General features: G+C 42.6%; 1 protein-coding gene across 1 annotated transcript in view; it reads right to left on the bottom strand.

Annotated features, from left to right (window-relative positions):
- Positions 1-18,217, bottom strand: part of stau2 (staufen double-stranded RNA binding protein 2) — an 83,199-nt gene that overhangs the window by 10,569 nt on the left and 54,413 nt on the right. The window contains exon 13 of the mRNA XM_036517437.1: positions 18,092-18,205. Coding sequence (XP_036373330.1) covers positions 18,092-18,205 — 114 coding nt within the window. The remainder of the gene's footprint in view (positions 1-18,091; positions 18,206-18,217) is intronic.

Below are 18,217 nucleotides of genomic sequence, written 5' to 3'. Positions count from 1 at the left end.
TAATATCTTAGCCACACAGCAGCAAGTCAGTTTTATGGATGTATCTGGTTTGCCATATAGCAATACACTGCAAAGGCTCAGTGACATCACAGGAACATTGAAATGACTGTTGTGCACAGTGTATATTTTTCAAAAGCACTCCACATTTCAAAATGAACAGCTAACCTCACTGGATTCCAGGATCTAAAATGTCATTGAAGCATTCACTACTGTGATGTCCATACAGGAATACTCAGTGACCAATGAGCTGCTTTCAAGGACTTCTCCTGAGAAGCACACATGGCTGTAGGACTTCATTAAAGCTACCGTCATTTCATCTGCGCTGTGATTCAATCAATGACTCCAGAACAACACAGCGTCATTCTCTACCTATAATCACGCTCAGTCCCCAAATGCAATTTGTTTGGGTTTTTTCCCCAGGAAAAAAGGGATTTGCATATATTAAAGGCATTTTCATTATTTTTTTTTTACAATAACCTTAATCTCCTATTCAAAACATCACTTCAAAGAAACACCACTATAATTGTGAGAAGGATTATAAACTACCCTCATTAAAGTTCTAAAAATAAGAGATCTGGGTTTGCTGACTTTTGCAACAGGTAGGAGGACAAAGCAGGATGCTAACATCAGAGAAAATAATTAGGTTATAAATCAGCATTTGAGATCAAACAGGTTCATATGAATGATTACACAAAAATGACTCCAGATAACTGTGGACTGATTCGTGTAATTAAAAACAGCATCCATTTTATAGTATGTATGACATTGTATGACAGTCATAGTTTAATAAAATTGTCTAGCAGTTTTAATTAATGCGTATGTGGCAATTTATCTAGGAATCTATGAATTATTCTGGTACAATACTGAAGCCTCTGATTCTACCATTCATTTGTTTCATATTAAAATGTTCAGCATGGGTATAGTCATGTTATACACAGGAGCACTGCAGAAAAGAGACCTAAGTGTTTTGGGGGTAGAACTGGAGACTGATCCAAGAAGACTCACGGATATATACCACAGCAGAGTAGAATTTACCAGGCAACTGGGCAAAGTCATGCATCAGTGTGGGGTGGTGTGGAAATCACCACTGACTGTAATGAAATGCGACTACTTTTTAACAAGCACGAATTGCTTGTTGACATGTAAGCCCTAGCAGAGGGGCTGGGTTATCAGGTAATGGTGTTCTTCGAGGGAAAGTAATAAATGTTTCCAATCTCGACTGTGTTTTCCATGTTTACTACTTGTGTGGTCATGAAATGGAAACTTTAAATAAGTATGGAATGCTATGGAGAAGCATACAAAAGACAAGATGAAGACGAACGGCAACTGCTGTGAGCCAGTGAAAATATTCAGTGGAAGTGTGGAAAAAAGGTTACAAAGCATCTGCAACACAAAGAGAAGATATGATGTGTGCAACTCCACAGTTCTACAGTCGCAATGTGATATTCTTTAACAAAGCTCCAGATACTGCCTTCGCATGGCACGGGTCCAGAATTCAAAGTCAATAATGTTTTTTTTTCTCTCGGTTTTTTCCCCCAAAGGAAAGGGAGTTTGCAACATAGGAAGACATAAATTACAGCACAAAATGCAGGGGCACGTCATGCATCATTTAGACCAGAGAGGTCTGCTCCATCCTCCTGCCATTTGGACATTGTGGATGGCACCTCCCAAGTTTAAACAGATACCACATGGGAAACAGCGCAGGGCCTGCATACTCCACTGTCAGATCTGTATCACAGGGGATTAAGCCGACAGGTCAGGGCTATGTTTATAACTCAAACAGGACATCGACAATAACAACAATAATAATGTAGTTCAGTTTTAACTATCTGAGAGCTGAACCAGGCAATGCTTATAGCAGGGATCTCCCAGCATCATTCACACTGGCAAACAATGAGGAGCCTGATTCATAGGGATCTCAGAGAGGGATCTCAGTGCCTGAGGTGTTAACTGCAGAATCTCATCTAACTGACTTCAACGTCTGAACAGTGGAAGAAATTAACATGATCTGATGAGTCGTCTTTTCCTCCTTTTCCAACATCTGGACAGGTTTATGTTTGTAGAAATCCAAAGGAACCCTTCAAGGAAGCCACATGGCCTGTTCCCAACTGTTAAACATGGTGGTGGATCTGTTATGATATGGGCAGCCATCTCATGGGAGTCACTGGATCCAATTACTACTCTGCATGGTAGAATTGCAGCCAAGAAATATGAGGCCATTTTAGGTGACCAGATGCAAACATTGTTTCCTAAAGATGTTTCCATATTCCGAGACAATAACAATCCTATACACACTGCTAAACAGATTCACAAGTAGTTTCTTGCGTACCAGGATGAAATCAAACACCTTTCATGGCCTCTGCAATCACAAGCTCTCACAAACATCCCTGAGCCTTTATTGGACGTTCTGAGATGTAGAGTTTGAAGTAGATTTCCTTCATCTTTCAAAGAACTCGAGGCTGTTGTTCTTGAAGAATGGTCCAATATTCTGGACAGCTCTAAACTTGTATAACAGCATCCCAAGAGAGAGTGAAGCTGTTCTGAAAGCAAAGAGAGGCCGAGCTCCTCATTAGTTACTAAATATTGATATATTGTTCAGTGTTTCCATTCCTTTGTCTACCCCGGATTTCTCAATACCTCACCACACTGAATAAGTCAGAGAATAACCAAAGAATAAGTCTGAGCAAAAGAAAAGCATCCTGTCAATAAAGAGGTAATCAAAGCCAAAGTGCCTGCAAGGGATAAGGATTTCCATTCAGTTTGGAAATGACCCACTATGGAGGGCAAGAAGGAAATGCTTTCAGTTCATTGATACATGCTAGGGTTTAAGGGTAAGCAGAGACAAATAAATACATCAAAGAAAAGACGCGTATGACACGTCCCATGAAAAATGCATGACGACTGCCTCAAGAGATATTGGAACTGACATCTTTCAGAAAACTAACCTCACTCAGAATTTGACTCACCGACAAGACCAACATGAACAAAGCCAAATTCAATCTGTTCACTGCGTGGAACTGAAAAAGAATACATGCATCTCAATGGACTGAGTTCCAACTTATCATGTTCTGTCACTTTCTGCACCCCAAGCAAATTGGCGAGTTTATAATTCAGAGAGTGGCTGTGAGAACTCCTAACGAAAACCCTTCTCAAGAGCGAAACACTGAAAAGGAACTACAAAAGAAAAAACATGCTTGTGCTGATGATGGGACCTGTTTTATGAAGCATATAAAAGGCAACAATGACTGTATTTTCAAGTGGTTTTGGTGCCTATAGACAACAACACGGTTGGCCTATAAAATCACAAGCATTTCTGATCGAGGAAACTGAATTTTATTAGAGTACTTGCCACTTGCACACACACATTGCAGCAAGTCTCAATGGCTTTAGTCTTTTGTATCAGATATTATACATAACATAATCAATTTTCCAGTGAAGAGTCAAGGTCCTGTGATGGTTAAATGCCTTGGGAGAGTCAGACACTGGCAACCTTTCTTACAGCAGTCTCCTGCGGGTAGAATCACTGTTATCACTTAAGAAAATTCGGATTAACACTCTGATTAACAATCTGATTTACACCTGATAGCATTCAAAACTGGTGGTGGGTGAGAATGACTGGGCGGAATGCAGTCCGATTGGTTGGTTTCCTTTGGCTTTTCCATCTGCTGATGTGTGTGGGGGGACAGGATTCCCTTCCGCTACACTGCATCCCTCGCTTTTCATCGCGGACAGATAGCCTGAGCAGGATGGAAGAGTGTCACTGGAAGCTGGCATCACTCTATCAGTAGGCCCTATCACCCCCCCTGCCCCCCCCCCCCCTCCAATACACACCAACCCACAGGGCTGGCCTCTCTTCCATGCAGCCAATCCCATCGCCAACTAAATATCACATTTACATGAAGCCAACTGGAAAGTCTGCGGGCCCAAAATCAACGCAGCGCGTTAATGAACGGGAGTGGGAGAAGGCATTCTGTAAAGATAAGTGTGGAAGTGTAAGGATGCAAATGCGGTCAGCAATTATCAACAATCGCCATGTCATGTCGCCTCGGGAACAATGGAGAGACCTTTGTGTTGCCACTTAACTCAGCTGTGATCTTGGTCTGGAGCCGGAACAAAGAAAGCTCCTGGCATTTGAAAGAATAATAAACTGAAAATCCAAGACAGCTTTGTCTAAATCAATAGTCCAGAGCATGTGAATCATTAGTTTTATCATTATTTATTTTATTTTGGCCTGACACTGTGCACTTTCACATCCATAGTTCTGTGAAATAAGGGAGCTCTTGATTCCTTCTCCCCATCATATTAAGGTCATGCACAAATGTTATTTGGTCATTAATGGCACTATGAAAAATAAAAGTTCATTAATTGATAGTTGCAGTTTTTATGCAAACATCCAAAAGCTGAGGCTGAACTGTGCTCCCGCCATGAAAAATGATCAAGCAAACCCATCGATTCCCATCAATTCAATTACCTACCAAAAAAAATGAGTGTCCTGTCTGACTGCAGTTTGTCAGCTGTGCTCATCTTTATCACAAAATCAGTTGTGAAGATGCTTTTTTTTTTCAATCAGTTCCCAGGGGTCTATGTTCAAACAACACTGGTACTGTATCTCATAACTGAAAGGTTGCAGATTTGATTCCTTGCTTGGGCACTGCTGCTGTACCCTTATGCAAGGCACTTAACACAGAATTGCCTCAATAAATATCCAGCTGCATAAATATATAACATGTAAAGTTGTAACTGATGTAAGTCTCTCTGGATAAGAGCATCTGCTAAATGACAGTAATGTTATACAACATAATGTAATGTACTGTATTTACAAGAAAGAGGAAGATAGAGGAGGAAGGGGAATATACCATCTGCGAGATTAACCAAAGCTTATCCACGGAATGCGTCTTAAACATGGAACATGGTGAAGACTTTGATGGGAATGGTGCGGGCGTGTGAACACACCAACTCAGTTTGTGCCATTTTTCATTATGGAATCAAGTTATGGCGCATGTGCTTCAAGCCAGCGCAATTATGCCTTGTGAAGTCAACACACCTCAGTGCCTGAGGAGAGTGGTGCCACTGGCTGATCTTACTCCGCCAGTTACTGAGTCTTTATTTCCCCTGCTGAGGGGCGTCAGAGACCGCGGTGGACAGAGGGAGCGTAACTCACTGTAACCCAACCCACCCCCCCCCCTCCGTAACTAGAGAACGTCTGCACTCAGACAGCGTTTTACACCCGCTCTTCCAGTCCAGCCTTCACCCCCCTGAGCCGCGGGAGGAGGTTTAACTACCCCGCGTACACGCGGGAAAGGCCAATAAAATGGTCAGATGTGTCGTATAATGAGCGGGGCGTCCCTGAAGACCTGTGATAATCTCAATTACTCAAGCGTGCACAGCCCTCACCGTCAGCTCATGCCGCCCCGCTGCCAAGTTCCCCGGAGCGCCACCGAGCCTTCCCGCGCCGAGGGCCGCTGATTGCACAGCCACAATGTTTTGCACTATGTTGGAAAATTTGACGGCGTAGCCATAGAAACCCGCCATGCAATCTCAAAATAGATCATCAATACGATGTGTTTACCTAAAACAATAAATTCCATTTCACTTAAATAAAGAGTCACCAACTCCCAGAATTTTCATCAGGTCACAGCCTGAAGTATAGATTTGGACTTCGACTAAACGATTTAAGATGTTCCTATTCTAAAATGTGTAACAGTTCAGCACAGCCTGAAGATCCCGACACGAGAGCCCAGGAGAGCTTCCTTCATGTTGCAGAGCCGTAATGCGATTCCCAAGGACACAAACTCTCCTGAACATGTGGTTGATTATGCTGTTAGTTTAACCGTTGTACACACACTGCATTCATTTCATAAACAACTTTTGGAGAACAAAGCAGTATTTTTTATTTACTCTTTATGCATTAACATGATCTGGGGTTTGTGCCCTCCCCTTGCATAGGTCGGAAATACAGAGTTTGGCTTGTGAGCGCTCCGAGGTTGTTGAAATTTCAAACGGCAGCGCTTAACGCTAAATAGAACTGGCATTTCACTAGCTGAATGAATTAGGAAGTATAAAATATCAATGAATTTAAATAGGAACCACACAGTCAGCGAGTGGGTTTCATAAATAAATGGCAATGTTTGCAGGGAACATTATTGTAAAGGTTAATCAATGTCACGATGACAGATGTACAAGTTTGTTCACGGATTCAGCAAATGTCAGATGTTGCTCGCCTTTAGCAGAGGCAAGGAGCTCTTATGATTGCTGAATTTTCTTACACTTCCCTCATGGAATTTCTCATCCTGCAGTTTGCTCAAGTCTAAATGAGGCAGTCAATGTCAGAATGCATGTAAGGGTAACTGCAGCTAGATAACAACTGTTATCTGTGTTAAAGGCCTAATCCACGACTGTCTGTCCGTTATCTACCAAGCATCTGAATGGCCAGCAACGGACTCACCGAGGCCCAGTTTCACGGGCTGTCTCACACATTTTACTGCGCAGCCGACAGACAGTAAACAGCACGCTCTACAGTTTAGCACGTGATTAGGATGGAGCTAATTACATTTCGGTCAGTAAAACCGCGGGAAGAATTGTAAAAGTTGCTCAACAGGTCTGAAGGACATATCGGATAGAACAAAAGGAGCGCGCCAGAGCGGCACTCTGGCAGCTGGGGCCACACCGCTGTTTGCTCGGCGGGTAAAATGGAGAGCGCAGACTTCAGAAGGGGCTCGCTCCCCCCTCCCCTTCCATCCCCTCCAGTACAGGGGCTGCTCCCACTATCAGAGGTCAGGGTACTAATGGAAGACCTTCTGCCCTCCTTCAGCTTTAGAAAACATTCTCTCTCCCTGCCTTCTTATAAATCAATTCTGCTCTTTCACTACGCTGCCTTTTCTCTGTGATGTCCGAAGCACGTCTCATTTCAAAGTCCTCTCCCGCCTCGCCTCCCCAAAGCTCACACGGTTACACATTTACTTTCTGGCTGCGATGCTGAGTGTACGCGCGCACACACACAGACACACACACACCCGTTCACTCAGTCACACTCACACACAGATACACACACCCGTTCACACAGACACACTCTCACACACACACACTTACACCCATTCACACAGACACACACGCACACACACACAATCACAGCACTGAGCTGCTCTTGGACACAGTACGGAAGCCGCAGGCTTGTCGGCCCTCCATTTCAGATGAGTGCGCGATTGTCAAGTTACATTTCATCAAGAGCTGTTTGCTTAATACAGACATTTGGAAACAATGTACTCTCTCATCATTTGCAGGAGAGACAGTCAGGATTATGAACCCATTAAAGAATTAGACTAATTTTTTTAATGCAGTACATGTCAGTGGTACTGATGTAGTGGTTACGTATCCACCACACATGACATGTATCTATTTCATCAAAACACAATTTCCAGCTCCTAACCAGTACATTACATGTAATGTGCCTATAAGATGCAGTGGTTGCGCTACACTGCAGAAACTGTCTCTAACAAACACATTGGGGTAATTTAACTGTTTTCATAAATATAATTTTTCTACACCACATTCTATATTCTAAGCAAAACCACATTTCTTGCCTTTGAAATTCAGTAAGGCATCGTGCGTGTGTTCGTAACCTAAGTATAAGCAATGCACACTGTTGACAGCTGCTGCATCAATTGCAGGGCAATGCCTGTTCATGCGTCTCCATCACTACGATAGGAGAGTTCTAATGGGCCACTGGCTTGAAAGGGACCTTGATGTTTGCACACACAAAGGAAAACCGGACATTTACAGTACAGGTAGCATGGCTTGATTTTTAAGTTGCCCATTGCCAGACAGAATACAGACCCTGATGAGCTATGCTCTGGTTGAGCAAGAATACTGTCTCTTATCAAAAGTGGTCTGCGACTATCTACCTTTATTGCCCTCATCACGAAGATTTCAGAAACACATTATCCAACACTTAAGTGAAGAGAGTGAAATATAAACCAATGTCTGGACAATGCACCTGCTAACAGTAAAATAAATACAAAGAATGCCAAATTGTTTGTCCACTCACAGTAAAGACTTCTTCAGATATCTCTACTAAACCACATACAGTGTTCTGTAAGTTTAAACAGTTTTTACTTGCCTGTCAAAAAAGAATGAACTGGATTCTGTGCTTGTAAATATCTATTTTAATCAAACAAATAAAAAATGCATCTATGCTTATGCCATTCATGTTTGAGTTTGTTTCTTTTCTGAAATTTTCTAGAATTATTGACTCATGATATTTGTATTGGACTACATAACTCTGTTCAATTCAATGTAGTGCAACACTTAACTTGTGTTAATTCAGGGGAGCACTGGTCCAACACACACACACACACACACACACACACACACACACATATGCAGTGTAAAATGTAGGTAATGGGTAAAAACTCTTACTCATTATCTGCATTTTACAATATTTTTCAACTATGTATATATGAATCAAAGGAGAAACACACCATCCTTTGGAGGTTCCTGCCATTTATCAGTGTGTGAAGGTCAATTACATTGACATATACAACCAGCACTGTATTTCCTGTTACACTCTCCTGTGTTCTGCTGTGTTTTAGATGGCGGAACTGAGACGTTTATTTTCTTTTCTGCTGTGTATTTATTTCTTTGAGATGTAAAGGCGAATGTCAGCCAGCGAGATGGAACAGTTTGGAAGCGGATGTTTCACGAGATAGTGACAACGTTCCCTTGGCTTATTTTCTGAGGGAAATCAAGAGGCTCACACCTTTCCAACGGGAGTTATCTGGACCATGCTGTGATGCAGTGGGCACACTAACAAAAGCTCTATTTGCCTTAGCAGCAGGAGACAGTCACACCTTTGTCGTAATCCGCATTAACTCCTAGCACCTCCTGTTCACACGGCCCGCTGCGTGCCTCAGTGTCCGGGCCTCAGACATGGACGAGCATTAACATAAAGATGAGAGGGAGCTACAGGTCAGCAAAAATTGCATTCTAAACACCTTCAGTCTGCCTTCATTTACATAAGATAATAGAGAGTTAAAGTGTTATCATTGAGCTCCATAAAAAGGACCCCTGTTAAGCACCTAACACCTGAGTGTCATTTGTTTTAGAGGAAAAACACAGTGCCACAGGCCTAAATTGGTTGTGAAAATCGTTTGAGCTCCCTTACACAACAAAACATATTATATATTGATGTGATTCAGCCACAGAAATTAGTAAAGGCTGTTCTTGAAAAAGGAAACCATAATTAAATTCTGTCTGAAGGAAATAAAGCAATTTTTAAATGAATAAATCCAAGTATCTAGAGAGTGTTTCTGAACTCTGGAAACAGGCAACAGCGGTTAATAATTACAAACAATGAGATTCATTGTCTATGTAAGCCTACAATTACTGACAGTAAGTTACTCTTTGGTGAAGCACTCTGCAATGATTAATGTTGAAAAGCTCTTAACCACAAGACACACAGAGAGAAAGGCAAGACGTGTGTCACATATCAAGTTAAGGGCTATTTCAATCCCAAGTTATTCCTAGGGGTACGACCGAAAACTCAGACAAAGGACATTCATTGTTCTGAAGCACAAATGCGGCCCTGCCAACGATACCTTCGTCATCGCACAGCCCCTCACACTGCATGGTGATCTGGGTAACAGCAGACTCATAGACAATTTGAACATTCATCCACAAACAGCTGAAAAATCAAGTATCTCCCATGCAGTCTCAGCAAAATGAATGTCAAGCAAAGTATTCTCTGTCGTTTCTCTGTGGAGCAAAATATCTTCACTGGCAGATGTGCCACAGAAGGGAGCTAGACGTGCAATCATTGTAGGTTACAAATTTGAATCTTTGAAAATGTCGCTGTACCACTGATCAAAGTGTTTCATTGGACTTAGACTGGAAATACAGGTGATTAAATAGGTATGTACAATGGAATTTATGCAAGCCACCCTTGATAAGCACATGTGCTAAACAACAGCACTGTCTATCATGGCAGGGAAGGAAACCAGGGGAATATAACAAGCTACAGTCAGGTATTAAAATAGCTGAGTGTGGATCTTCAATGCATGTAGTTGCTGAAATTATTCTTATCCAAAAAACTGAAATACCCGCTCCAGTCTCACTGAACTAACACCTCAGCAAAAGATAAATAAAAACAGATCCGTAAACAAAACCATTTGGCTTAAATGCTTGCTGAACAATAAAACTGTCTTTTTGCATGAAGGCAACTCCTGCTAACACAGAGAAAATACCCTGATTTGTCCCGCTGTGGCTTGGGTCTCGAGTTTAGAGTGGGATTGCTAGGGTGTCATTTCGCATTTGCGTGTTTTTCGTCAGTAACCCACACTCCACCAAGGTCCGCCTATCACCTCAGACGCAGGGCTGCTGATGGCCGGCAAGAGGTGCAGACACCTTGCAGGGCTACGTCGCGTAAATTCCAGCGGCTCTGCAAGGACCAGGAAATTCACACGCTGCTTTTAATCCCTCTAATTAATGGGCACAGACGAAACACCGAGCCCTGTTCGCACCGGGGTGACATAATGCAAGTCACACAGTGATTCGGAGGTATGCACTGGCATGCAGAAAACAAACACTGCTTTGTTACGCCTGGAAATGTGTGAATTACACACAGATTGTAAATTGGTTAACTACTATGCTAAGAAAAAAGGACTTAAAATCTTGTAAGAAAGAGGGCAGAGTTTCAGACATTGGTTAAGACAGACAGTATTGGATGTGCCTGTTTTGGTTTTACATTTTCACATATTAATATATATGACACTACAATCTTTGAAATGAAAGCTCCAAAATGCAGCTCAATGTTAAAAATCTTCAGAGTGTCATGTTACAACTGGCACCCACTAAAAGCTAATGAGGCATGTGAAAAGCCTGTAAAGCCTGTAAAACTCTTTAGACACGGTCCAGAGCAAACATACCCGTATTCAATACACTTTGCCTTGTCCTGTGAACTGATTTACCATCTTTTTGCATGGTTCCTTATAAATAAGATTTTTTTCTTTGATATGATCGAAGTCGCAAAGAGTATGACTGATGCTCAGTTGCCGCGACAATAGCTATTATGTCTTCCGAGGCAGTTATTATGGAAAACAACTTACCATGTCCACATCCACACATCTTGCTCTTCCACTAACCATTGATCTCTGTAGATGTTAATGTAATTTTCCTTCACCTTCATTGATGGGAATCAGCAAGAAAAAACAAACAATCTCCTATGCTTACCTCCGGGGCAAGATGACAGTTTTGTCTGCAATCACTTTCAATCACACAGCATACACGGCCCCAGAAGCAAATATGACTTTCCGATTCAGCTACTGTGGGATCACCAGGGAATCAGGGCCACACACATTTTCAGATTCAGCAAAATCCATTTAAATGGTAATACATACAACTGGACTGAAACATTATGTAAATCCAGACAATGTTACACCCAGACAATCATTTACTGCTTGCATTATGGTAAATATTTCAGAAGCTAGTGAAATGTGCATGGCTTGGCAATGGGACTCCTGTGAAAGGACTGTAGGTGTGTTTGGAAAGCAGTCCCAACACCTGAAGGAAGACTGAGTGGAAAGCACTGACAGATTCAAAGAGGGCAGTTAACCTTGTGTCAGGCTAGTCCCAAACAGACGGCAGATAAGTTGCTAACGTTCTTCTATTATCAACTGTTTTCATTTCAAGAGGCCACTTAAACTATCAACAAGTTCCCGAATATGCAAGTTCATGTTTATATTGTTCTGCTGACAATCACTTCCTTCGGCTGAGCCTGGCCAATCTGAAACAGGCCCGAGAATCTGATGAGTAGGCCCCCTCTGCACCCCGCCCCCCGCCCCCCTTCCCCAAAGCTCCCACCCACACATCCAACCCCGCTCCCCCGGCACTTCATTTTAATTTCCCCACATTCTAATCTCCCGACTTGAAAGTCATTTCCTAAGGAAAACAGATGACTGACAGGCCAAGTGAGTGATAAGGTTGTGGCATCGCTTTGTTTTCCCATGAAGGGCCGGCTGTTAGTGCGAATGACAGTCAGGAGGGCCTCGTGGAGCATTTGAACGCTGTTCAAAGACGGGCTAATGTGATCTCGCTGCAGTGCAGTCCACTTGACAAATGGGTGCTGTGCAACCCTGTGCCTCCTGCTGAAACTACACCCCCCTCCAACACACACACACACACACACATTTCTACATGAGCCCCAGGAGGACCCAGGGAGCATGCATTCCACCGGGGGAGACAAAATGGTTAAAAAGTAAAAGCCTACATGGCCACTGTAGGGACTGATCATTGCTGTCATTAAGTGCTTCACGAATAAACATAAGATATGAAACAGTCCAGAGTTAAACATAAGAGGTGAGATGGGGGGAAATCACCACAGACATGTATTATCGCATATTATATATGGGAAAAAAACACTTACTGCAATTACAATGGCTTTTCCATGGTAATAATGGAACACAAAACTAGCAAAAACACCAGCATTTTACAAAAAGTTGCCCAGGCATGTCTGAATAATTCTCCCAAGGGGGGACTTCATTAATATGTAAATGAAAAGGTAAAAAAAAAAAAAAAACAAACCCTACTGAAATTAACATTTAAACTCTGTCCTTTGTGGTGGAGCACACAGAGAGGAGGATAATTTATTAATTTCAGGCAAAAAAGTGTTAATTTAATCTAGAGATTAATTTCTGTGTTGGTGTAACTGTGTCTTTAAGACGCTATTGCTATTTTCATTCACTCACTTTCTTTGGCCTCACTTATTGTCCGCAACAGTAAAGGTTTGCTAACGATACAACAACACACCACACAACATCGCTGCCCATCACAATGAGTTAAGCAAGTTTTAAGTAGACAGCAAATTTCAGATGAACAGCAAATGAGGCAATAGTTATATAATTCTGTCTTTCACTGCGTTTCTGTAATGAGTTATTTACATTTTTCATTTTTCTAGCCATATTTCTAAATGCTCCACTGGTTTCCTGAAGGAAAGAAAGCTCTACCAGCAATAATGAGCCTCTTGTTGGCTGCGGCCGTTGGCCCAAATCATGGCACAGCTCTACGCATTTGCATGTGTGAGGTGATGGGCTGGGCTTTGAGCGCCAGGGTTTATGTCTTTAATGAGTCTTGGGTATCAGCAGAAAACCCACTGAAGAAACGGGCTTGAACACAACTCCAAAGGAAAACGGGCCACAATGTTTTGGCCCGTGCTTTGCTGGTGGACATGCTGGCCCAGATTCAATCTAACTGCAATGCACTTTGCCTCCCCCCGCCATTTTGAGTCAGCGCCAATGATTTGAATTTTCTGAAATGAATCAAAAATGATAACCCAAAACTCCTTCCATAATGGTGTGCAAATCTGTGTGGAGCTTGATGCTGAATGCCCAGCTAACAATGTCTGCTACCCAATTAGCAATGTTCACTTCATTTTAAAAAATCTATTAAATTATACCAAAAAAGTTGCATTCCATTATTGTTAATGGTGTTTTTCACACCGACAACCATCGAGCTTGGCTAGATTTCTGTTATACTGCTTAATAATTTCTACCTTACAAAAATACAAATCCAACAGCAGCCTTAGGGGCCAACCCACAAACCTATAAATCGCTTGCTTTATGAGAGTCTGGTACGGACAGAAAGTGAAAATCACTGTGATATCACATTTTTGCAGACAAGCTTTTGTTTAGGAACCATATAATGCTAATAACAGAAATATGTCTCCAACTTTCAGGCAATACTGTCTATCAGTTACTTCAAGATGAAACAGAGTAATGAGTCAAATGAAAGGAAACACATTAAATCAATTTAGCTGACATTAAAGCTAGATAAATACTGAGTTTATGGAGGTGATGTTGCTTGAGAGACCTTGTCAACTCTTCGGGATTTGCTTGTTCCAAACCTCATTGTGCTATCAGGAAAAAAAAATGGAAAACAATTACACATCATCTGTCTCCATTAATGCACTGGAATTTGATTGAAATCCCCTGAAAAAATAAGACCCTTTCACAAAGGAGATTAAACTGAAGGAAAATATCTGTTTTTACATAAATGGATTTGCTACAGGTGCTGTCAGAGGCGACAGGGATGTTATGCAAGCGTTCCATGACACAATGTGAAGGTTTCAACAGCTGCCGATTGAGTAACGCCGAGACCCCCGACAGGGAAGGCCTGCTGTACCAGCGTCTTCAAATCTGCTCCAGAGGAGACTTCAAACAGCCTGGGGCCTGTAGGTGGCCCGGCGGGGATCTTCTGAAGATAAACCCAGCAGTCACTCCGTCATGAATCAGTCCTGCCAATAGCTGCCCATTCTCTCAACAGGTGTCTCCATCATCAGCACAATCAATTTCGCCCCGCTTGTCATAATGAGCGGCTCCTCTTCCGACATCAGGAATGTGCAAGCACTAAAAAACATGCCCCCACCCCCAGCTGGTAGTAAACTACCACGGAGGAAGGCAAGGTCAGGCATCCAATTAATTATCCCCAAGCAAGCGATATTTTGGCTCTCAGGGAGCGCTTGCGTGATTTTATTTATGAAAGTGTGTATTTTGAAGTGATACCCGAAGGCCTCCTCGGTACTGCGAGCCCCACTGTAACACAACATCAAGTTAAAATTTAATTACAGTTTTCTGCAGGAGTATCCCTCTGACACAGTTTCACTGATTAAAAAGCACCAGAACATGGGAAGGAAAAGAGAGTCTGAAGATCTTGAGTCTTGCCTATCCCCGCTTACGAAAGTAGCACATAACTCTGGACTCAGACCACAGACTGAGTCACGCACTCTGTATAGATGGCTGATCATGTGAACTTCCACAGATGAAAACAGCATGTAGTATTTCCATGTTGGGTCTGCTAAGCCCTTTCAGAGGACCTCCATTCTTCAAGATAAAATCACTATGGTATGCGCCAATAGTATCTTTCTCTCAAAGATAATATGCATTAGAATTAGATGGATTATGGTTTATAAATTTTAACGGGTATTCATTTTCATTGTCAATTTTTGCTTTCATTATCTACACCTTTGTCTTATGGGGTTCTGGACATAATTCAAAACAAGATTTTACAGTTTCCAAACACAAATTCATTTTTTGATTTTGTCATTAATGTTACCAGTTTAATCAGGAAAATATCACTCGGCAGAGGATGAACAGATATTACCAAACACTTTTTCTACAATAAATGAATATTGGATTTGATTGGACAATGTGTATTAAGGAAGTGGAATATAAACCTCTGTGCACTACAGAATAATGTTTTCAGTGATCAACCATAACAAGGAGCTCAGTATCAAAGTAAATGATTTTGTATACTATTTAAAAAGGCCTTTCCAAGTCATTGGTGCCTTGCTGCAGCCACCTGAGAACCGCTGAGAACCAGCAAAGCATGATGGGAACGATCTGGCCAGCTGAGCACAAAATGTAGCACAGAGGTCATCAGTGGCCACATTCACTTGTCACCCTCCATCTGAAAGACGCCACGTGGGAAAGATGATGCCTCACATGCTGGCCTGCTGGTGCTGCAGTTCCACGTCCGCTGTGGCCTGTGGCTGACTTTTTAGTGGGCATGTTCATGTACGCACATGAGCTGAAATGGAAGGATGTGCTCTCCCGTCTTTGAAAACCTGAGGCAGACCCAAAAGGAAACATGCCTTCTGGGCTTCACGTCTGTTGGCAGGAAATGTCTGCACATAACTCCCAGTGCATGATTTCCTTTCCTTGAGTGAAGTACTTCCTTTTTGCTTTGCACAGGGGCTACTGTGCTTTTGACATGACATGTGATTTAAGCTTGAAGGAACCAAATTTGTTCCTCCCAGACAATTGATTTCTATGGATTTCATTGATATTGATAAAAAAATTAGTACAAATAACATATTCCATACAAATTCACTTAAATAGGAAACTGTTGGTGTGTACAACAGAAAGACAAAAATTACTGATACTCAAAAAACCTGTATGATTTGCTTCACTCCATTCATTCTTGTACATGTGCAACAAGTGAATGCAATTCCTCTCCAGTCAGCGTTCCCTGCCAGTAAGATGTGCTGACATCTTGCACTGAGAGGTTTCTGCATCTCAGCGTTATATCAGATCTTTCAGACAAGAGAGGCGAAGGCTGCTGGGTAAACATCCTGCAACCTTGAGCCGAAACGACCACACTCCCAAGACATGGTCGCTTTGCTTTCAGAAGGTGCACCAGAGAAAAGTTTGTGTAACAGGCGCTTAAAAAAAAAAAAAAAATCACATGTGTTTGGCAGATGGCTCCGAGGAGCTGACATGAGGTCGACGGGGGCCCGGGGCTGTGTATCCAGCGCGGCCGACTCCGCCGGGAATGTCGGCGGTGGGCTGCAGATCGTGTCAGGTGTGGCGCGCGCCGCCGGGCCGGGGTCCCCGCTAACAGTGAGAAAAGGCAGATCGTGTGTGCGCTGCGCTGACAGACGCTCTGGGAGACAGGCGGGACGTGAGGAGCCCCTCCTGTACATGTCACTGCAGGACATGATGGATCAGGGTCCGGCCAGCAAAGCACAGGAGCTTGGCGTTTCCCACGGATAATGGACCCCGTCTGCTTCAGGTACCACCTCGCATCTTCCCGACTACGAGCTGAAAGAATACGCCACACAGCCATCCTACCTTATAATTCAATTAAGTCTTCAAGTGACGTTAAATAAGGGCCAGAAGGCTTCCCGTGGTAGGTTGCTAACAGTGACAGTAGCCTCTCTGGTTGATCACAGGCCTCTTCACAAGCTCCAGGAAACATTTATCAGAATGCTGATCAGCACATTTACAATGTCTAATTAGAGATAAGCTATACTGCCAGTGCTGCAGCGTTTTATTCGACATGTGGAAAAGACCACGTGCAAACACTTCGAACTTTGTTTTAGGTGCGCTGCTCCCAGGTTAGTCTAACTGAACCCCTTTATGCGGTGGAAAAGAGCGAGGGTCCCGGGCTGCTCACGCTGTCGGTTATTTAACTCAGACCAGTTCAGATACGGTTAAATCGCAAAATCAAATTACCCTGGAAGCCCCGGCGCCTTTTCCCTTGGCGCCCCAAGAGGAGGCGGGCGTGCATTTTCACTTTTCATTAAAATTTAGATCTTCAGATGCACTTGTGCAAACTCTGCGCGTCGACGTCGGAAAGGGCAGAAACACTCTCCTGTCATTGTTCGCTTTCTTTTGTGAGCCCATCGGCACTGTACTGAGGAATTCTGAGAAGAAAGAATCCTAACAGTCGGTCATGCACCACTGATCTTGGCAACAACAAGGCTGTGGCCTATATTGCCTTCATTTTCATTTCGCAGCACTGTCCTCACAACAGAAAACCCTATTACTGGTTATAGAACAAGCTTTATTAGAGGGGGAGCTCTGAAGGCTAGAACAAAAGATCTTCCTATGTTTAGATTAGATAACGTAAGCAACGTGTTTTCTGCTTGGTTGACGCCACACAATGAGGCACCTCCTGAATAAATGCCTGGATGAAAAAGTGGAGATCCGAAGGATATTTGGCCATAATTAATTTAAGTATAAGAAAAAAAAAATCAGTCTGGGTGGGACACACGCTACCAACAGATCTTTATCAGTACCCAACATGAGGGAACATGGCAAAACACATTCTGACATCTTCATCTGAAAGGTAGTGACTGACTTAAATTTAAACTGACGATAATACACTGTCATAAGTAACAGAGGAATTTTGATAATGAGGACAATTATGATTGCCAAAGCAAAGCAAACGTCTTGACCCATTGTGTGAAATATTATTAACAACAAGATAATAGGGATTGATTCAGGGGAAAACAGCTGTACAAAATTAACAGGTTTAATGTAGTTATACACTGTTCCACCCTGCATTTCAAATAAGCCTTTTAATTCAAGCAGCTGAAACACCTCAAAATTTAAGCTAACAGCATGGTGTTCAAACAGGAGTCATTGTACTGCAACGGCAGCAATGTGTTTTTTTCTTCTTTGAATTAAGCTAATTAAGACCCACTTGCAATTATAATAATTGTATTAAAGAAGTTAGTTCAGATAAATGTTGCATTCAAAAGCCCCAAGTACCCCAAGCACAAAGCCCCCATGGCATACCAGTGTTGGAAAGGGAACTGTACCTGGTCATGGCTAGCCTCAATGGAGTTCCCAATGCCATGGAAGGTCATCTGCACAGGTGACAGAGTCAGGTAGGTGATGAAATCTTTGCCACTTTGCCGGTCATTATACTGCACCTGTATGTGAGA

Source organism: Megalops cyprinoides, chromosome 2, assembly GCF_013368585.1.
Source record: "Megalops cyprinoides isolate fMegCyp1 chromosome 2, fMegCyp1.pri, whole genome shotgun sequence".
In the NCBI taxonomy this organism is placed as follows: Eukaryota; Metazoa; Chordata; class Actinopteri; order Elopiformes; family Megalopidae; genus Megalops; species Megalops cyprinoides.
This window is presented reverse-complemented; position numbering and strand designations above follow the sequence as displayed.